General features: G+C 44.2%; 1 protein-coding gene across 2 annotated transcripts in view; it reads right to left on the bottom strand.

The window, feature by feature from the left end:
* Arhgap19 (Rho GTPase activating protein 19) overlaps nucleotides 1-15777 on the bottom strand; it is a 45452-nt gene extending 29675 nt beyond the window's left edge. For both annotated transcript variants that reach the window (XM_059258125.1, XM_059258134.1), the window contains exon 1: nucleotides 15692-15777. In XM_059258125.1, the coding sequence (XP_059114108.1) occupies nucleotides 15692-15747 (56 nt within the window). In that variant the 5' untranslated portion in view covers nucleotides 15748-15777. The remainder of the gene's footprint in view (nucleotides 1-15691) is intronic.
* Between the last annotated feature and the right edge of the window lie 7211 nt (nucleotides 15778-22988).

Below are 22988 nucleotides of genomic sequence, written 5' to 3'. Positions count from 1 at the left end.
TGACCTTGGAATCTGCTCTTCATCGCAAAAGCATTCACAGAATGGAAGAGGCTTACAGCTATGGAAAGATATACATTAATCTAGCTTTGCCTAGGCCCACAGACAGGTTTTAGTTGTTTATTCATTTAGTTAGTGGCTCTTTGAGCATGCTAGTCAAATGCTTTCTGACACTGTACTACTGTATCTCAAACCCACTTTTCCTTTTAAACATTTCCATTCTGGATGCCTCTGACTCATGAGTTATCTAACTCTTGCTCAGAAAGGTTTTTCTCTATAGGGCCCTGATCTTCATATTTAAGAACTCAATTGTTGCCAGCAGTGGTGGTGCACGCCTTTAATCTCAGCACTCGGGAGGCAGAGGCAGGGGGATCTCAAGTTGAAGGCCAGCCTGGTCTACAGAATGAGTTCCAGGACAGCCAGGATTACATGGAGAAACTATCTTGGAGAAAAAAAAAAAAAAACTCAATTGTTGGGCCAGTAAGACAGCCAAGCCTGATGACCTGAGTTTGATCCCTGACTCCCACATGGTGGCAGAAGAGAACTGACTCCCACCAGTTGTCCTCTCATCCCCACATACATGCTGTGGTGCACACACTCACAAACACACACAAAATAAATAAGTGTCAAAAATGTTTTTATGTGTAAACATTTTTAAAATAACATTGTTGGGCATGGTGGCACGTGACTGCAATCTCAGCACTCTCCAGAGGCTGAAGGGAAGACTGGGGGGGGGGGGGGGGCGCGCTGAAGACCAGCCTATAACAAAGAGATCCTGACTAGAGGCAGTTAAGTTGCTAGAGAGATAGCTCAGCAGTTTAAGAGCACTTGCTACTTTTCCAGAGACCTGAGTTTGGTCACCAGCACCCCTATCAAGTAGCTCACAACTGCCAGTAACTACAGCTCCAGGGGATCTGAAAATAAATTTTTACAAGACTTCTAAAAAATTATAATTAGTATTATTAAATTAATAAAAATAAGAACTGTACTATTCCACCTCCTATAGCACACACATCATCGAATGTACTTACCATCTATTATCTCTAATGGCTGATTCTAATCCTTATCATATATGTATACAGTCATCAATCATATAGCCCATGAATAAATATAACACACATCACAAAGGACAACTTATCCTATTTCAGTAAAGCAAAGTTAAGTTCACCTGACTCATACAATACTTCCACAATAAAATGTCTACTGCACCCAGGCTATCAAGTACTGTTCCAGGAAAAGTAATGCCTCTAAATATTAAACAGAGCTAATCAACAACATATCTTTCTAACACAACATGATCTTCCTTTCTGGTGTTGGGCTTTTGCATTCTAGGCAAGTACCCTTCCCAGCAATATCCCAAACCTTGTTTGTTTGTTTGTTTGGTTGGTTGGTTGGTTGGTTGGTTGGTTTGGTTTGGTTTGGTTTGGTTTGGTTTGGTGTTGGTTTTTCAGACAGTTTCACTCCATAGACCAAGCTGGTCTGAAACTCATTTTACATCCCTACTGCCTCAATCTCCCAAATACTGGGATTACAGGTGTAAACTATCATACCCAGGTAATAAATTTTGTTTGTGATACTGGGAGTTAAACCTAGGACTGAGTACATGTTAGACATGCTCTACCAATGAGCCACATCCTCAACCCGGCTGATAATTTTTAATAACAGTATAATGACAACAAGACACAGATAAGTAAACTTCAAAGTTCATCTGTACTTCCCTGAAAAAAAATATTGCATAATTTTAACAGCCCCAATCTTCAGTCAGTGGTTACTACATGCCTTCCATTATGAGAAATCACCTGCGAACTCAGAGAGCAAGCTGGCTCAGTCAGTAAAGTGTTTGCCACCATGCCCAACAACCTGAGTTTGATCCCTAGGGCTACGCGACAGGAAAGAATCAACTCCCACAAATCGTCTTCTGACCTATACACACACACACACACACACACACACACACACACACACACTAAATTTATTTTTAAAAAATCACATCAGAATTTAGATCTCTGGATGTGTGTTCTCAAGTCACTGAATAGAACACTTAGAAGCTCATCCCCTCAGCCTTTCACACTAGCTTACACTGTTTTCCTATGTAAACTTAAGCACGTCAATAATTGCACAACAACTACAATCAGAAGCAACTTCTTTTTGTTTTGTTTTTCTTTTTGTTTTGTTTTATTTTTTGTTTTTTGAGACAGTGTTTTTCTGGGTAACCCTGAACTCCCTCTGTAGCCCAGGCTGACCTCAAACTCAGAGATCTGCCTGCCTCTGCCTCCCATGTGCTGGGATTAAAGGCATAAGAAGCAACTTCATTTTAACCCTTGACGAAAGCCTTTTTTTCCCCCCCGTGTCAATTATTACAGGAAAGAAACGAGAGTCACTATGGAACTAATGTTTATAATCACTGCCAATAAGAAGTGACCACCATCACCACAACAACAAAAATCAGAAAATGCAGAAGCACAAGAAAAATAACCTTGTGATTGTCTAATCAATGTAATTCACATCTCTTTAAATCTGAAGAACTACTTTCAGACCAAATTATCTCTAGCATTAATGTATATAAAACATATACATCATAGTCCTTAAGTGGAAACATGCACACATGTAAAAGGCTACAGATTTTCATTCTTCTAACAACAAGAGCATGACTGGTTAAGACTGAAATTTTTTTCCCTCTGCTGACCCTTCCAGTACTAAACTGGATCCAACATACACACTTGAAAAGGGTCTAGAAACACAAATCCCTCCTTCCTACCACCCTGAAAAAAAAATGCTTCCTCCTAAACAGCCTTGAGCGGGTTCAAGGCTGCCCTAAGAAAAAAGATACACTTGTGTCGATGAGGCACAGATCATCTCATTTCCTTCCCCTCCGTGCCCCACCCCACCCCCCTCCCATGTTCGTTCACTCTCACTATGCCACGCTTTCTCTTTAGGGAAATTATTCTTTAACCTCTTCCTCACTTTTTCCGAATGGAGCACCTGGTATGAGGACTTGGGAGACAGAAACCGAAGAGGAAGAAAGTGGAAGAGGAGCCGTGGAAAACAGTTAAAAGAGGTTTTCAAGTTCCCCACTATTGCAGAGCCCACTAATCCCCTCCCAAATATACACTTCCACAACACAAAGCTAACAACAACAAAGAATGTGTTTATCATAAGACGTTTCCAATACTATGAAAGACAACATCCTATTCTACACAATTTTTAAACTAAGTTCACTCAAGTTCAAGAAAAATTAAACTTCTTACATAAACGCCGAAAGCTTCTGATGAGGCATTGCTAAGTGCAAGAGACAGGACAAAGCTTTCTCCTGCTGTGACAAAGGACTCTCCTTTCCGGCCCCTGTGCAGCCCACACAAATTCCAGGCATGGAGGAGGCACAAGGACATATTATGGGGCCTGAAAGGCGGTCCTTACTAAGACTCAGCACTGTTCTGCAAGGAGGAACAAAACAAAAGTAAAAAACTAGCCTAGCTAATTGTACTTGCCAGTCTCTGGGTGAAATCAACAGCAGTCTCCCTTCACTTCTACACTGCAGGTTATAGAAAATGGAATATCACATAATGTAAGCACATTGGATGGGAGTTTTATAATATGTAGGAGGGGTAGGATCTCTACTCCACATTGTACACAAAAAGTAAATTCCAGCTTCCAGAAGCCATGTTTTTTCTCTTATTTATGTGTATATCTGTGTGCGTGTGTGAGTTTGTACTCTATGTGCACACAGGTGTCCACAGAGGCCAGGGTCAATAGGATCCCCTGGAATGGAGTTATAGGTGGTTGTGTGCCACCTGACATGAGTACTGGGAATCGAACCTGGGTCCTCTACAAAAGCAGTAAGCTTTCTTAACTGCTGAACCGTCTCTCTCTAGTCCAGCACAGGTTATTAAATGGAAATCCCAGAGCCAGATGTGGGATACTTCCCATCGGTCATGGAGACCCCAGAGGCCCCAGAACAATAAAAGCTATTGCTAATAGATTGTATTGGTAGACAGCACCCACTTTGGTTGCAAGACTTAGAAAAATCAGGTTGGAATTGAGCTGGAAGCTTTCTCCCTGCAGCTAGATTTCATACTGCACAGAAGGTGTATTCAGGGAAGAAAAACCACCAATGTCTTAACTATGGACCCTGCATGCTCCAATGCCTATATGCCAGGCAAGATATGACACTGGGAACATAGCAGCATGACTTTATGGGGTAGACAACTGCCTTCTGAATGGATTTGAACCCTATTCCATAGAGGGAGGGCACAGGCCCGAGGAGGAACCTACTGCTGCTGTTCTGCTAAATGCCCACGCATGCTGTCACACTGCCTTCTGTTCATGGTTATTCCCACAGACTGTGCTGCCCTTGGCCTTGGTCAGAACACAGTTCTTCAGTGCTGTGGCTACTGCAAAGTGGCCCATGCTCCAGCAAACAAACCATGCTCACGCTGACAACCCTAATTGAACTCTGGGGCTCACAGAGAGAAAGGGGGGAGTAAAGTGTGGGGACTTGGGGGGGGGAGTAGGAGTTCAGGAAGAATGGAATAAATGAGGGTAATGGGGATAGATATAATCAAAATTATCTAAACATATGAAGTGGTTAAAGAATAATATTTTTAATTCAAGACAATACAGCTCTAAATGTGGAACAACAAATGTTAAAAAAACTTTAGAAATAGTTGTTTTGTTTGGGGAGGATTTTCGGGGGAGGGTGTTCATTATTGTTCTTTTGTCCTGTGTTTCACTGTGCTGAAGATAGAACCCAGGGCTTCATGCATGCTAAGAGAGCATTCTACCACTAAGCTATATCCCCAGCCCTGAAAACAGTATTTAAGAAGAAATCAGCCAAGGTAAAGAAAGCTCAATCTTGCAAGCACACAAAGACCCAGGTACAGAGGCACAGCAGTGACTAGTGGAGGGGACAAGGAAGAAATCCAAAGTGGATGTGGTTTAAGTTTTCATGCAGAGGAGAACTCATTGGGGAAAAGCACCTGCTGTCAAGCCAGACAATGTGACTTCCATCCTTGGAATCCGTAAAAGTGACCAATATGGTTGCACACACTTGTAATCCCAGCACTGAAGAGGCAAAGGAGGGTCCCTGGGGGTTCACTAGCCAATCTAGCCTAAGTGGTAAGATATAAAAGCATAATCCACAAAGAAAATGTTGGATATTTACCTACATTAAAAATTTTAGGCCAGTGATATGGCTCAGCAGGTAATGGCAATTGATACGCAAGCCTGGCTACTCAAGTTGTAATCCCTAGAATCTACATAAGAGAGGAAAGAGAACTGACTCCAGAAAGTTCTCCTCTTAACCTCTACATCGGCTCTACCGCACATGTGACCACACGTGTCATATGTACACACACACACACACACATATATATATTCTCCATAATGAAATCACAATGCCTCCGAAGAAATGGGAAGGCTTTTCACCTGTGAGGTTCTTACATATTTGCTTGTATTGAAGTGCTGGTGTTACTTTAGTTGTTAGGATCATAGCCTGGACCCTGGCAGCCCTGTCTTCAATAGGCCAACTAAACAGACAACAAGTAGTGAAAAACAAAGAAGGGAGACTTGTCAATGTGGCCAAGAGAAAGAGGAAAAGGGATACTGTGACACGCCCCCTCCCAGTCCATCTTCAGGAGTCATGACATGAGGTTAAGTTTTTGTTTTGTTTTGTTTTAGAGACAGGGTTTCTCTGTGTAGCCCTGGCTGTCCTGGAACTTGTTCTGTAGACCAGGCTGGCCTCCAACTCAGAGATCCACCTGCCTTTGCCTCCTGAGTGCTGGGATTAAAGGTGTGCATCACCACCACCCAGCAAGGTTAAGGCTTAAATTGAAAGCAAGTGGTATGCACAATTAAGTAGTCTAAGACAAGATGTGGTCATCCATCACCATTGTCTGGGCTCCATTCTCCCCCACAAGGTGATCTGACAAGTTGATAGAACTTTTGTGAAATCTCTTTTAGGAAACAAGCTCCCCCTCTAGCTGGTATCATGACCTCAACACTTTCCTTCTTCCCAACATGAGATTCCTGGGGAAATTCCAATTTTGTGGGATCCATTTTTGTCTCAGTAGTTCAACAGCTAAAGGTAGAGGAATATCTTCATCTTAATTACTGTTCTATTGCTGTGAAGTGACACCATGACCAAAGCAACTCTCATTAAAGAAAGCATTTACCTGGGAGCTTGCTTACAGTTTCAGAGAGTTAGTCCATCATCATCATAATAGGAAGCAGACAAGCATGGACCAAAATACTAGCTGAGAGTTTTACATCCTAATCCACAGGCAGCAGGCAGAAGGAGAGAGACATTGAGCCTGGCATGGGCTTTTGAAACCTCAAAGCCCACTCCCAGTAACATACCTCCTCCAACAAGATGCAACTACTTGAACAAGGCCATACCTCCCAATCCTTCCCTAAACAGTCCACCAGCTAGGGACTAGATATTCAAATACATAAGCCTACGGGGGCTAATCTCATTCAAACCACCACAATTATTCATTTCTGTAAGACATGAAACTCAAACCCAGGGCCCGTACATCTAGGGAAGCATCCTACTAACCTATGCTTATTCTTTCAATTTTTAAGGGATTGTTTTGGTTTGTTGGTGGGTAGGGGTGTTCCTGTGAAACAGGGTCTCCTTGTATAGCTCAAGGCTGTCTTTGAACTCAAGATCTTCCTGCCTCCACCTCCCAACTGCAGGGGATTCCAGCTACCTACAATCAAACCCAGTTTCTTTCATAACTTTTCTTCTGTGTGTGGTACACACGTATGTGTGTGCACAGGTGCACCCACCCATGCGTACACTTGTGGAGCCCGGGGGTTGACTACTGGTATTTTCCACTATCACTCTCTCTCCATTTTATTTTCTAAAACAAGGGTCTCACGGAACCTGGAGCTCACCAATTCAGCAAAAATGGCCAGTGATAGGCCGGGCAGTGGTGGTGCACGCCTTTAATCCCAGCACTTGGGAGGCAGAGCCAGGAGGATCTCTGTGAGTTCGAGGCCAGCCTGGGCTACCAAGTGAGTTCCAGGAAAGGCGCAAAGCTACACAGAGAAACCCTGTCTCGAAAAACCAAAAAAAGAAAAAAAAAAAAAAATGGCCAGTGATTCCAAGGATCCACCTATCTCTCCCAGCGCTGAGATTACAAACCCTACCTGGAACCCCAACACTTGTGAGGAGGAAACTTGAAGATCAGGAGTTCGAGGTCATTCTTGAAACTACTTCCCAGGTGCTAGTAGTGCTATTATAAATCACTAAGATGTGAAAAGTGAGGAGGGTTTAAAGCTAATATGGCAAAATGTTAAGATCTGCTAGTATGAGGTATTACTCTACATATTTCTTTGTAAAGCAACATTTCATGACGAAGTTTGGGGTTTCTTGAGGATTTGTGAGAGATTTTGTTGTTTTGTTTTGTAAATAATAAAGTAATTGGGGCCTAAATCTTGCTACAAGTGATATAAATATCATAAAGGGGTTGGGAATGAAGCTCCAAGGTAAAGCATGTGCTTGGCATGTGTGAGGCCCTGGCTTTAACATCCAATACAAACAAACAAACAAAACAGAAGATCATCAAACTACATAATTTCCTCTTTTTTTGGTGTTATTTTGTTTTGTTTTTTGAGACAGGGTTTCTCTGTGTAGCCCTGGCTGTCCCGCTGGCTTTGAACTCACAGAGATCCACCCGCCTCTGCCTCTTAAGTGCTAGGATTAAAGGTGTGCACCACCATGCCCGGCTCCACTGTTATCTTAAACCTGAATGATTTAGATGACAAAAATGGCAGACTTTCCATCCCTCTTGAGAACCTTTTCTAGGTATTCTGAAAACACTCCTTAGTTTTCAGGCTTTATAGAACATCAGAATTCAAAAATCCTTTCTTCAGTACTAGACTAAAGTCCAAGCCTGGAGTGTGTACTGCCATCATCCCACACAATGCTTTTAAAAGTGAGGAAATTAGCTAGGTGGTGGTGGTGGCGCACGCCTTTAATCTCAGCACTCAAGAGGCAGAGCCAGGCGGATCTCTGTGAGTTTGAGGCCAGCCTGGTCTACAGAGCAAGATCCAGGACAGGCACCAAAACAACTCGGAGAAACCCTGTGTTGAAAAAAAAAAAAAGGGAGGGTTAGCTCCTGAGGACCAACACCCAAGGTTGACCTCCCCTATGGTTTGGAATTGGCATAGCAATAGAGTGCTTGCCTGGTACACTCAGAATCCTAGGTCCGGTCCCTATAACACACACACACAAACAAACAAACACACAAACAAACACACACACACACACACACACACACACACACACACACACACACAGCACAGATATGGTCAGAAGCAGGAAAAAGAATAATTAGGTGTGTAGGCAAACAGCTAAGATAAGCAGCTATCTCTAAGAATGGCAGAGCCCAGGGTCATTTTACAACCTAGTTGCAGTCTACAGTGATTTCTTTTACCACTAGATGGTACTCTGCATGTAAAGTGATATGCCTGGAATGGGCTGGAAAGAGGATCCACCTTTGAAAAATCAATTAAGGAAAAATGAAATGCAAGTACTTCTGAGGGCACTGAAGCCATGAACCCACACAGCTCCAGGGAGCAAAAGCCAGCATTCTGCAGATGGATCTTCTGGCTGACTCCTGTCCAAACTGTAAACCCACAAAACTAAATGTTTCCTCCCTGGTGAATTGCTTAACTTGACTTGTTTTCTAAGAACCACAACCTTGGCAGCATTTCTCAAAATATAAGCTATATTTAAAGTTGTCTAAGCCTGACTCACCACCCTGCGAGATGTATGCACTCTCTTGGTGCATTTTCAACCCTAAGAGGCTCTGAAATGCAGTGTTAAGTATGTCACTTTATTTGGGACCTATCAGAAAAGGAATAAAGTACCAAACAAAGCTAGTATATTCTCCCTCTTCCTCCATCTTCACAGCAAGTTTAAGTTGAATCATGAAAGCTATACATAGAGAAGATAAAACAGGCCATGTGCCCAGTTTAAAGGCTTTATAGCTACAAGAAACAGTCCAGAACAGTAAGCAGCACCACACAGCTTCACAGAACAGAAATCTCTTAGAACATTTAAACCCTAAAGAAAGTCTGCCCTTAAGAGACACTGCCCTGGCAAAGTTCTGTAATGTGAACCTCTTATTGTAGGGTGAAAGGGGCTAAGGAAAAACACCCTGACCCAGACTTGACCCCAGGACCAGGGCTTGAAATCCCACCAATCCCTGAGCTTGCCCTAGAGTCGGGCTACAGAATCCTACCAATCCCTGAGCACAGAATCCCACCAATCCCTGAGGTCCCTGAGCTCGAAATGCCACCAATCCCTGAGCTTGTCCCAGAATCAGACCACCAAAATCTACTCATCCCAAACCACCCTGGAAAGCCCTCACCCCTACCCCAAGAAACTCTGTATAAGCTCTATACCCTGTTCAGTTTGCTGTTGCCTCTCCCTGGAGGCAGCCACCCTCCTGGATTCCTCCTTCCCAATAGATCTCTTGAATGAGGTTTGTTGTATAGTGTGACATTTTCCGGAGAACAGAACCCAGATGTAACAACTTTCCCCAGAGCAGAGAAGAGCAGAGCTGTCACACTTTCACTGAGGAAACTTCCCCATAGTGGAGCAGAGATGTTAAACTACAGGGACAAGAGCAGAGCTGTAACAACTTCACTGGGGAAACCCTCCCCTGCTGGAGCAGAGCTGCTACATTGGGGAAACCTTTCCCTGGAGCAGGGCTGTTGTGGTATTCTTTGGCTCCCGACTGCCAGGATACCTCTCCATCCCAGCTGCAATGCCTACTTAACACTTATCTCCTAGGTTCCAACCGTCTGCAAAATTATTCAACCCCTATATATGACCTCAACTTAAACTAATTTGAAGCTACAAGAACAATTTAACATACACTGACAAACCAGAGGTGAAAGAATTCTTTGCTGGGGCTGGAGAGATGGCTCAGTGGTTAAGAGCACTGGCTGTTCTTCCAGAGGACCTGAGTTCAATTCCCAGCACCCACATGGTAGCTCACAACCATCTGTAGTGAGATCTGGCACCTTCTTCTGGCCTGCAGGCATACATGCAGACAGAACACTGTATACATAATGAATAATAAATAAATGAATAAAAATTCTTGGCTAAACCTACCTTCTTAGCCATACACTGGAATCTAATGAAAGAGTATGTTCTATTCAATGACAATGTAATGTTCTCAAACCAGAGAAGTAGTTACACTTCTCAGACCATCCATGACGCCACTTTATTGGCTTATTGGTAATGTTTATTCTTTTGAGTGTCAGAAGAATTGACATTACTCTTATGGTTGACATGTCTCATAATTTCCTTCCCTAAAGCAATGTAGACTGAGAAGGAGGCTAACTGCATTATAAAATAACACCAACAGGAGAGTGACATGGCTTAGTGGGTACAGGTGCTCGCTGCCAAGCCTGACAACCTGTGATCCCTAGGACCCCCGTGGGGACGAGAGTGAACCAACTCTGGAAAGCCGTCCTCTGACCTCCACTGGTGTGCCATGGCACACACACATACTAATGGGGGTGGGGGTGGTGTTGTTCTTTTAAAGTAACACCAGGGGCTGGCAGAACAGCTCAGTGATTAAGAGTGCTTGCTCATCTTCCAGAGGACCAGAAGTGCAGGTCTTAGCACCCACATCAAACAGCTTAAAACCATCTGTAACTCCAGCTGAAGGGGACCTGACACCCTCTTCTGGCCTATTATGAACACCTGCACACATGTGGTACACACTCACACAGACATACACACATATAAACATAAATACTTTTTTAAAGTAACATCACACCTTTAATCCCAGCACTCTGGAGGCAGAGGCAGGAGGGTCTCTGAGTTCAAGGCCAGCCTGGACTACAGAGTGAGTTCCAGGAAAGGCGCAAAGCTACACAGAGAGAAAAACCAAATAATAATAATAATAATAATAATAATAATAATAATAATAAATAATAATAATAAATAAAAAAATAAAGTAACATCAAAATTTTCTATTTGAGGAATGCTCTATAGGACATCTCGCTAACAGGGTCCCCCTCTTACCCATTTATGCCAAATCTCTCACTCCTCAAACAAGTAGAGTCAAAGACTTGCAAGTTTGTATTCTATTTGGGGGGCAGGGGGAGTTGAAGACAGGGTTTCTCTGTGTAGCCCTGGCTATCCTGGAACTCACTCTGTAGACCAGGCTGGCCTGGAACTCAGAGACACTCCTGCCTCTGCCTCCTGAGTGGTGGGACCACTATCTGGCCCAAGTTTATTTTCTATAGACTTTAAATGGCAAGAGTCCCAGGAATTAGCACTAGAAGCAATTCTATACCTACATCTGTGTGTTCCAAAATCCAGAGGGATGAATATTGTCTAAGAATCCTTTTGCCAGGCGGTGGTGGCGCACGCCTTTAATCCCAGCACTCAAGAGGCAGAGGCAGGCAGAGCTCTGTGAGTTCGAGGCCAGCCTGGTCTACAGAGTGAGTTCCAGGAAATGCGCAAAGCTACACAGAGAAACCCTGTCTTGGGAAAAAAAAAAAAAGAATCCTTTTGCTCTGGAGGATCTTATTGAAAATTTATTAGTTTGGAGAGTTTTTTGTTTGTTTGTTTGCTTGCTTGCTTGGTTTGGGTTTTTTGATGTTTTGTTTTGTTTTTCGAGACAGATCTCACTAACTTTAGCCCAAGTTGACCCTGAACTCACCATCCTCCTCCCTCAAGCACCCTAGTGTTGAAATTGACAGGTATGTGCACACCTGATTCTCTAAAATTTTAGTTGTAATATTGATAGCCATTGCATAGAGATAATTATATAGCATATATTCATTGTCCAAGACGATGGATTTTGATTTGGGTTTCTTTGTTTTCTTGAGACAGGGTCTCATGTAGCCCAGGCTGGCTTCAAGCTCTCTCCATAAGATGAGGCTGACCTTGAACTCCTGATTCTCCTGCCTCTACCCCACTAGTGTTAGGGTTACAGGTGTTCACCACCACACCTATCTAAACTATGTTGATTTAAAAAAAAGTGACAGGGATGGGGATATAGTTCAGCAGCAGATGCCTTCCTAGCACCACAAAAGAGAGAGGGAGAGGGCTATAAACATGGGAGGAGCACAGGGTAGAAGCACACAATTAGGCTCAAGTGACATAGATCTTGGGAAGGAGGAAGACTCAAAGTGCTCTTTCTATATATAATTTATTTTTATTTTATGTGCAATGGTGTTTTGTCTGCATGTTTGTCTGTGTGAAGGTGTCAGGTCCCCTGGAACTGGAGTGACAGACAGTTGTTAGCTGCCATGTGGCTGCTGGGAATTGAACCTGGGTCCTCTGGAAGAGCAGTCAGTGCTCTTAACTACTGAGCCATCTCTCTAGCCCCTCAAAGTGCTCTTTTCATTACTGGGCTCTATAATGACTCTATTTATTAGCTTTTGCATATGTTTTTATCTACCAAATAAATTAAAAACAGGAAATAAAATGGACAAGGAAAATAGAGAGCCCCAGAAACAAGCTCACATAATGCCTGAAACTTTGATATACAGTATCAGTTACTTCACAAATGTAAATAAAATATCAGTTTCCATAAAAAGAAAAAAATAAAACAATTTTCTTTAAATGGCCCCTACCAAATAGCAAACTATACTCCAAAGATGAGGTTTTCATTCTAGTCTCTTCTAAATTGAATGGAATCAGCAAAATCACATTTGGGGGCTTCAGTTAATCAAGGAACATTCAACCCCCTAGATCAATTTGTCTCTTTTCTAAATCTCCTAATCCCAGAACAGAGGCATAATTTTACACCTAGCTATTTTTAAAGTTTTTAAAATAACAGCACTTTACAAAACTTTGTGCTAGCACTTACTAAGCAGACTGTTAAGTCATTGCTATTTGAAACAGAGAAACACAGATTGAAGGATAATTTAGATTCGTGATATCTGTTCTTAATGAGTTTGCTCAGTAAAACGGCACTGAAGCTCAACTTCTCCAGATTATAGCAATAAAGACAATCCAAATGTAGGGGATGCCCAGCTCAAGACAGTACTACCAAGGCTCAATGGTTTTGGAGGGTTTTTTGTTGTTGTTGTTGTTTTTAGTTTTGATTTTTTGAGACAGGGTTTCTCTGTGTAGCTTTGCGCCTTTCCTGGAACTCGCTTTGGAGACCAGGCTGGCCTCGAACTCACAGAGATCCGCCTGCCTCTGCCTCCTGAGTGCTGGGATTAAAGGCATGCGCCACCACCACCCGTCTTTTATTTATTTTTTTATTTTATTTTATTTTTTTGGCCAAGGCTCAATGTAAGAAATCCTGCTAACCGATCCTGAACATCTCAGTGGTCTCACAAACAGCTGTCATTTCTCCCTCTCCTTTTCCTAGGCTTTTCTTCCCAGAGCAAGCACTTTTAGTTCCCACAGATAGTAATCATACACATTACGGCCCAGTTTCTACAGCTGTTTCTCTTCTTTTCTTTTCTTGTTTTGTTTTGTTTTGTTTTGTTTTGTTTTGTTTTGTTTTGTGTTGTGTTGTGTTGTGTTGTGTTGTGTTGTGTTGTGTTGTGTTGTGTTTTGTTTTGTTTTGTTTGTTTTGTTTTTTTTTGTTTTGTTTTTCAAGACAGGGTTTCTCTGCGTAGTTTTGATGCCCGTCCTGGATCTCGCACTGTAGACCAGGCTGGCCTCAAACTCATAGAGATCTGCCTGACTCTGCCTCCCAAGTGCTGGGAGTAAAGGTGTGTGCCACCACCACCTGGCAGCTACAGCTGTTTCTATACCCAGTGGTGCAACATATTTTTTTTTCTCTCAAAGCAACTTTTCTCATAAAGCAAATCTTTCCATGGGATCTACCTGAGACACCAGATAGATGCAACGTATCTGTGAAAGCTAAACTATGCACCTTGGGCCAGTGAGATGGCTCAGTAAGGCACTGCCAACCCTAACAATCCAAGTTTGACTCTCAAATCCACCTGATAGAAGAGAACTCTGTGTTGTCCTCTCACCTCCTAGGTAGTACTGTGGCACCTATGCACACACACACACATACATATAAAAGGTAATATATTTAATTGTTTTTAGTCCCATTAACTAAATGGGGCTGGGAATATAGCTGAGTCAGTAGAATGCTTACCTAGCATGCATGGAGTCCTGGGTTTGATTCCTAACACCACATAAAACTGGTCTCAGTGGCATGTGCCTGTAATCCCAGCACTTGTAAGGTAGAGACAGGAGGTTCAGAAGCTTAAGATTGGGGTCAACTTGGGTTACATGAGACTTTGTCTCAAAAAATAAGTAAATATGCAGGGTGGTAGTGGCACATGCCTTTAATCCCAGCACTCAGGAGGCAGAGGCAAAGACAGGGCAGATCTCTCAGTTCAAGGCCAGCCTGGTCTACAGAGTGATCTCCAGGACAGCCAGGGCTACACAGAGAAACCCTGTTGTGAAAGGGGGAGGGGGGGAACACAAACAATAACAAAAAGTAAATAAATAAACAAGCCTCACAAGAACACAACTTAGCTCCTGCAATATGCAATTAACTAGTATTGGGTAAACTGAAGCAGGATTGGGCATTCCAATCGAGCCTAGCTACTTAGCAAGAACCTGTCTCAACAACAGCAGTAGGTTTCCGCATCTGATAAAGCTGTGTTGTGTTGATCATGTAGTTAACAGTTTAAAATGTTAGATTCAGTTGGCGGTAGCCTTGTGGAGGAATTCGGTCCTCTTGCTGTAGAACAGTATTTCATTTGTCCTCATTTTCATTACAATTCAGGGTTTTCGAGTTGGATGAGGGATGATCTATGACATTTAGCAACCCACAACACAGTTCGGGGCAGGGTGGGGGTGTCAACCATTTATGGGTAGGTCAAAGACTGGGAAACTCCTCCATATGAAACCCTGATATACCCAAACAAGCCCATCTAGGAGCAGGAAGAATCAGACTCACAGACCCACTTTCTCAGAATTCTTGGACTCTTCTGTTCCTTACCAATGGTACCAAAGTATGACACTCATCATATTCTGAGACAATGTAAATAACCTCATTCTATTGGAGTGTATCGGTCCTCAATATCTGTAATCAGTTAAGGACAGACTCAGCTTTCCTGTTTGGAAAAGAAGAAATGAAGTCACAATTTCATGGACAGCAGAACCCACGATGTGTTGTTCTTCGGCTGTTCTCCAAGGAAACACAAAATCTATCACATTTCGAATAGTATTTGCCAGGCTGGGTGCCAGGCGCTTTAAAGGACTTGTTTCATTCCGTCCGTGTTCTGAAATAAGCATTGTCATGTTCATTTACAGACAAAGACCGAAGCCGAGAGAGGTCAGCCAGCCTGGGGACAAATCCCTTTCTAACTGTCACTCAAGTCCCTGCTGGGACTTCAGCGCAGAGGCTGCCCCGGAGGACATTTAAAGCTCCAGTGACGTTGGGGGGATTCGCTGAACCGCTCTGGGCTTCAGTCTCCATTCAAAACGCTCGGCGCCAGGGCAGGGACCGCTAGGCACGGACCGGTCGTCTGCAGCCAGAGCGGCGGGCGGGCTCCACGCACCGCCGCGAGCGCAGACCGCAGCGACGCGCCTCGGCCCCCGCAGGCGCGACGGCGTGGACACCACGGGAACGAGAAACAAAGCCCGGCCCTGTGGGCCACGGTGACTCAAGGGCAGGGCGGCGACATCGCCAACCCACAGCCCCGTCTCCTAGGCAGCGGGACTGAGAACTTGGCTCACCTCCGGCAGGAGTTGGAGGCCGGTGGCTCCCCTCCACTCAGCGCCTCAGCCGCCATCTTCCGCGGCAGTTCGGTCCGCGGCCCCGCCCCAGGGCCCGCCCCCGAGCCCTTCGATTGGCTAGAATGTTTCCTCAAGCCCCTTACTATTGGATGAACCTATGGCCCCGCCCACATAAGAGCAGTTCCATGCTACTATTGGCCTATTCAAATATCTAACTGTCATTGGTGGCAAAAGAAAGGGTGGAAGAGACACTGTCCGGAGGCTTGCCGGGAGATGTAGTTTCTCGTTTTGATTAACCCATGTAATTCCGACGACTTTTAGGATATAGTCAGAAATCCCACTCTACACCTTTTTCTTCTTATTCCCTAAGCAATGCATTTTAAAAGCTATTTATTTAGCTTTAGGTATTATAACCTAGACATGATTTAAAGTATAAGGAAGGAATGAGTAGATTTTTAGCAAAAACTATGTCTTAGGGTTACTATTGCTGTGATGAAACACCATGACCAAAGCAACTTAGGGAGGAAAGAGTTTATTTGGCTTATGCTTCCTCATCACTGTTCATTATAGGAAGTCAGGACAGGAACTCAAACAGGGCAGAAACCTGGAGTTAGAAGTGTGGGCAATTCATGCCCACTCAAGCAGCAGGAAAAGCTTTCCCTGCAGTGAGCAGATACTCCCTTAGTAAACTTTGTTATACTTTGTAAACTTGGTAAGGCCCTGCATCCCAGGCTTCCCTAACAGCACTAATTGACGTTTCCTAAGAGCTGTAACAGCCTTTCCCAGGCCTGGCCAGAGAGTGGTCAGGCCCTGCCCTACAAGAAAAAATCCCACCGGTCCCTGAGTTTGCCCCAACATCAGGCCACAAAATCCCTCCAATCCCAGGCCACCCTGGAAAGCTATCTAAAACCGTGTTCTACCCAGTTCTCTGTTGCTTCTCACCCAAGCGGAGGCAGCCACCCTCCTAGATTCATCCCTCTCAATAAATCTCTTGTGTGACGTTTGTTGTGTGGTGTGACTTTGTTGTATTCCTTGGCTTTCGACTGCCAGGATACCTTTCCATCTGAGCTGTAACACTTACAAAGAGCTGGTGCAGAGGCCATGAAGAGATGCTTTTTACTGGCTTACTCCTCATGGCTTGCTCAGCTGGCTTTCCAATAGAACCCAGGACCACCAGCCTAGGGGTGGCACCACCCATAATGGGCTAGGCTCTCCCACATCAATCACTAATTAAGAAAATTACTTACAGGTTTGCCTACAGGCAGATCTTATGAAGGCACTTTCTCAAGTGAAGCTCCCTCCTCTTCAATGATTCTAGCTTGTGTCAAATCAACATAAAACAAGCAAGCCTGAATTACTTCATTCTGTATTACTTCTATAGTTGTTCTTATGGATATTCTGCTTGATGTGAGCATTCCAAGACAGAATTCCTGCCCCACGTGGGCAAAGGCTGCATCTGCCCTGTTCCCCATCATATCTTCCACTTAGTAGCCATGCAGAAAAAGAAAAATTTTTGCACAAATATAAGCAATTCCTCAAACTACCATATCCAGATAGCTATGTGTTCTAATAGAGTTTCTCAATTGATGAATCTACGTTAAAAGTTTGTTGAGCCGGGCGGTGGTGGTGCACGCCTTTAATCCTAGCACTCAGGAGGCAGAGGCAGGCGGATCTTTGTGAGTTCGAAGCCAGCCTGGTCTACAGAGCAAGATCTAGGAAAGGCGCAAAGCTACACAAAGAAACCCTGTCTGGAAAAAAAATTTAAAAATTAAAAAAAAAAAAAGTTTGTTGAGTGTGGACTAGGGGGTAAAGCATTTGTTGTGCAAGCTTGAGGACCTGAGTTCAGAGCCCCAGAACCTAGGGGAAGCCAGACATGGTAGTCTGTGCCCGGAACCTCACCATTAGGTAAGTGGAAACTGGAGAATGCTGGAAGCTCATGGGCCACCTGGCCTGGAGCAACCAGAGAAAATCAACACAAGATCTTCTCTCCAGGTGGAAGACAAGCACCCAGACTCAAGGCTGTCCTCTGACTTCTATAAGCCCACTGTGCTATATGTGTGCTCACACTCATACAAATGAACACACACACACACACACACACACACACACACAAGATTTTTAAGTTTGACATAAGTATGTCCAAGTAAATCAGTTTGCCTAATAAATCATCTTTGTTGAGAAAATACATGAAAGAAAATTAAAATATCATGTATCAGTGAAATCTTTTTCTTTTTTCCCAGTGTGCTGGGGCTCAAACCCATGGGCTTGAATATACTAAACAAGTGTTCTACCACTGAGCTACACAGCCAATCTTTTGGTGAAATTCCCCACTGAACTTCAGATGAAACTCTAGGGTATATGAATCACTATTTTTACAAACCAGAAACCTGGAAGCTTTAACTTCTGCCCTTGACCCAAAGTAGGAACAAGCATTTTAAATTATTTTGCTTGCATGTATTATACACACCACATGCATACCTGGTGCTCTAGGAGGTCAAAAGAGGATGTCTGATCCCCTGTTACTGGAGTTAGGGATGGTTGTGAGTCACCGTGAGGGCACTGGGAATCAAACTGGGGACCTCTTCAAGAGCAATAAGTGGAGCTGGAGAGATGGCTCAGAGGTTAAGAGCACTCACTGGCTGCTCTTCCAGAGGTCCTGAGTTCAATTCCCAGCAACCACATGGTGGCTCACAACCATCTATAATGAGATCTGGTGCCCTCTTCTGGCTTGCAGGCGTACGTGCAAGCAGAATACTGTATATATAATAAATAAATAAATTAAAAAAAAAAAAAAAGAGCAATAAGTGCCTCAAACTTCTAAGTCAATTCTCCAGCCCACCATTTCTGGTTCACCAACATGATCCTGAGGGAAATGTGCATAGTAATTAAAAGCATGGGCTCTCACAGGCACGATGGCACACACCTTTAATCCCAGCACTTGGGAGGCAGAGGCAAGTGGGTCTGAGTTCGAGGCCAGCCTGATCTACAGAGCGAGTTCCAGGACAGCCAGGACTACACGGAAACCCTGTCTTGGAAAACGACAACAAACAAACAAACAGACCCCTAGGCTCTGGAGTCAGTGAACTCAGGTTCAAGTCCCAGCTCCATCACTTCCAGCTGTGTGGCCCTGGAAAAGTCACTTGGGTTTCTGATCCCATTTCCTCTTCTGTAAAATAAGAATAATAGTGATTCTCACAGGGCTGTTTCCAAAATTAAATGTGATGATCCTGAAAAGCTGCTTAGCAACACAGTGTCTAGCACTTGTTGAAATAAGACCAGTGTTTGAAATGACACGAGGAATATTTAGAATGCTACCCTGCCTCCTAAGAGAACACATCTCTCTCCCTGCCGGGAAAACCATACATTACACAACTACAGTTGAACCTGTTGCCATGGAGAAGGGCGAGTTTCTCCTTAAAACCAGCTGTTCCAACACCATGATTTCTGATTGAAGGTAAATATCACTGCTGAGGGCTGTGGGCCACACTCAGCTGACACCCCCTGGTCAGCTATAAGGTCATCCTTATTCAGAATGGTGATGAGTATGCTTGTCCAGCAGTGATCTGTGACAGCCTGAAGAGCTAAACAAAAGACCATAAATGTCCCCAGCCCTCAACAAGGAGACAAAGTGAATACATGAAAGTCGCACGCAGTGCTGGGAAGATGGGTCAGTTGATAAAGTGCAGACATGAGGCCTTCAGAACCCATGTTAAAAATGCCAGACAAACTGGCAGACAGCTGTCATCCCAGAACTGGGGAGGCAGAGACTGGAGGATTCCTGGGGTTTGCTGGCCAGCCAGCCTAGCCTAGTTGATGGACTCCAAGCCACTGGGAGATGCTCTCTCAAAAAACAAAACAGGTGACTCCTGAGGAAGAATACCTGAAGCTGTCCTTTGGCTGCACATGTACACACACACACACACACACACACACACACACACACACACACATACTCACTCACACACTCATGCACGCGCGTGTGTGCGCACGTGCACGCGCACCCACTCACTCATGCATTCATGCCCGCACCCCCCTCCAGAGAGAGAGAGAGAGAGAGAGAGAGAGAGAGAGAGCCACATGCAATAGAATATGCTCAGAATTATGAAGCACTAAATATCAAGGCAGAAAACAGCCTCCTAGAACTACAGGTGTGGTGAGGGGAAGGCCGGCCTGTCAGGGAGGGTCCTGCAGGGGTCTGGCCTTAAGTCTGCCTGAAGGTCATTGCCAATCCACCCGACTACACTTCAGACTGTTGTGAGGAAAAGGTGCTGTTCTGATACTCCTCAGGTGTCTAGGCTCAGCCTTGACGGAGGAGAAGGAAGGAAGGAAGGAAGGAAGGAAGGAAGGAAGGAAGGAAGGAAGGAAGGAAGGAAGGAAGGAGCAGGATTGAGCTACAGGGATCTGCCCATGACTCGGCCTCTGTTTTCACCCTCAAAAAAGCGACCACTTAGCACCCCAAGGGGTCTTGCTATGTTAAATCCTCTACTATGCAGTTTTTGTTTCCCCTGTTTAGCCCTGGCTGGCTTAGAACTCACAACCCTCCTGCCACAGTGGGCTGAGCGTTGGGATTACAAACTTACTCCACTATATTTATTGTCCAACTTTGCTTTATGTGTTCGCACTTTTTTTTTCTTTTTTTCCGGAGCTGAGGACCGAACCTAGGGCCTTGCGCTGAGCTAAATCCCCAACCTTGTGTCCGCACTTCTTTTTCCTCTAAATTAAGCAGGACGGCTTGATCAGAGCAAAAGGCATTGAAGATGCAGTATTTCTGAACCTTGCCCCAATACTGGGCCTGATAACGGACGAGGTAAGGGTACCCACTAAGGGCTTTTGTTGTTTTTCTCTTATTTTACTTTTGAAACAGGGGCTTGTACAACTCAGGTTAGCCTCAAACTTCCTATGTAGCCAAAGCGGGCCTCTACTTCCCAAGTCCTGAGATTTCAGGCATGCGCACCACACTCAGCTTTTCCACCGGGTGTTCGTTTTTTTCCCAGGGTATGAGATTGGACCGAGGGCCTTTCAAGCACTAAATGAGCACTCTACCTTTGAGCTACATTCCCAACATTGAATATTTTTAAAAACCAAAAACCAGGAGTCCACACCTGAAAGCCCAGCATTTGGAAGGCTGAGGAAGAAAGAATACCAAAAACCGGCGGCCAGCCTGGGCTACAGTGGAAGATCTTGTCTCAGGAAAACAACACAAGCAGACAAGATCCCCAGCTGCAATACTACCCTCTGTGTTGCTTACTATTAACGCTGCACGTGGCAGACATGATGAGTGTGTATGAGTGTGGGTACATGTGTTCTCTCATCAAACAATATTGGGGTGCAGCGGTACATAGTTGTAATCACAGCAACTCAGGATGAGGCGGGAGAATTAGGAGACCAGCCTGGGTGACACATAAGAACCTATGTGGGGGAGCAGCCGACAATCCCCCTAAAACAGTGGTTTTCAGCCTTCCCAATGCAGCACCTTCATGTGGTGGTGACTGCCCCCCCCAACTAGTAAATTCTTTTCGCTACTACTTCGTAACTGTAATATTGCTACTGTTACAAATCATAATGTAAATATCTGATGTGCAGGATATTTGATATTCAACCCCTGCGAAAACGGCATTCAACACCCAAAGGGTTTGCGACCCACAAGTTGAGAACCCATGCACTACAACGTCCTATATCTGTCCCCAAAACCACATTCTTTCTCTCTCTCTTTGACAATAAATTATTTATTATGACAAACTCTCTTTATTTTTGGCTTTGCAAGGCAGGGTTTCTCTGTGTAACAGTACTGGCTGTCCTATCATTCACTTTGTAGACCAGGCTGGCCTTGAACTCACGAAGATCTGCCTGCCTCTGTCTCCCAAGTGCTGTGATTAAAGGTGTGAGCCACCACCACCTGGCATGACAAATGCTTTGACATATTATTATAAGGGTTTTCTTTTTACCTATAATATTTACTCATTGTACATTGTCTAGCTATACAAATAACACATAAAAATACGTTTCTTGCTAAAACATCCCTTGGTATATGCATGTAATTCCAGCATTTGGGAAGTCGAGGCAGGAGGATCAGTTCTGAGTACCTTTGGCTACATAACTCTTTGTCTCAGAAATGAAATAAAATAATAAAAATTATAGTAAGCTGGGCATTGTGGTGAATTCCTGTAGTCCATCACTTGGAAGACAGAAGCAAGAGGCTCAGGAACTTCAAGTCATCTTTGGTTACTTGTAGAGTTTGAAGCTAGTCTGGGCTACACGAGACCCTGCCTCAAAAAAACAATTTAAATTGTAAGTCAAACATGACAGTATATACTTGTAACCTCAGCACTTGGGAAGTGGGAGCAGGATGATCAGGAATCAAGGTCATTCTAGCCTAGATAGTGAGTTTGAGGACAACCTGGGCTACATGAGAACCTGCCTCAAAAATGAAACCACAAAATGCTGTTTTACATTTAGAAAGAATTGTAATTATCTCATCCTTCTGTCTTAAAGATCAGACATGATGAGTCAAAGGGGAGAAAAGCCAATCCTTTACGACTAAAAATGACCAAAGCACCAGAAATGCCATGTCAGAGGTCATTTTCCCACCATAGCCGGGAATAACCTGGTCCTAGGCAAAGGCCAGCAGAGATAAGGCCTGGAAGCACTCTGCACTTCCCAGGCCCCAGCTCAGGGTGGAGACTAGGAGCCAAGTGAGTCCTGCCCCTTGCCCCAGAAAGCTCACACACTGACCCCAGGCTGGGGCACCCTGCCATTAAGGCTGTCACAGCAGAGGTAAGAGCTAAGTTCTGAAAGCCAGAGCCCTGCCAAGCAGCCAGGCCTGGCACGGGGGACAGATCCGAGGGAGGATGGTGTGATGAGTAACTGTCCAGGGGGCAGATGTGAGGGAAGATGGGATGATGGTCACTGTCCTAGGTTGCTTGTATTGCTATGATAAAGACCATGACCAAAAGCAACTCAGGGAGGAAAGAGTTGATTTGGCTTATATACCCAAGGTCACGGTGTAGATGTAACCAACCGTCTTATTAAATAAAAAACACAGAACCAATGCAAAGAAGAAAGCCAAGAGATCAGAGCTAAGAGCCTTACCCTGCAGCTAGCCTCTTAAGCCAAGAGACCTCTCCGAAAAAGACTTACTTCCTGTGTGTTTGTCTTTATATAGTCTTTCTGTTCTGCCTTCTCATTAGTTGTAAACCCAAACACATGACTGCCTCGTCACTGCCTGTCTGTAGAGACTTCCAGGTCTTCTATGGTTGGTATTGAGATTAAAGGCGTGTGTCTCCAATGCTGGCTGTAT

This window comes from Peromyscus eremicus, chromosome 1 (genome assembly GCF_949786415.1).
Source record: "Peromyscus eremicus chromosome 1, PerEre_H2_v1, whole genome shotgun sequence".
Classification (NCBI taxonomy): domain Eukaryota; kingdom Metazoa; phylum Chordata; class Mammalia; order Rodentia; family Cricetidae; genus Peromyscus; species Peromyscus eremicus.
This window is presented reverse-complemented; position numbering and strand designations above follow the sequence as displayed.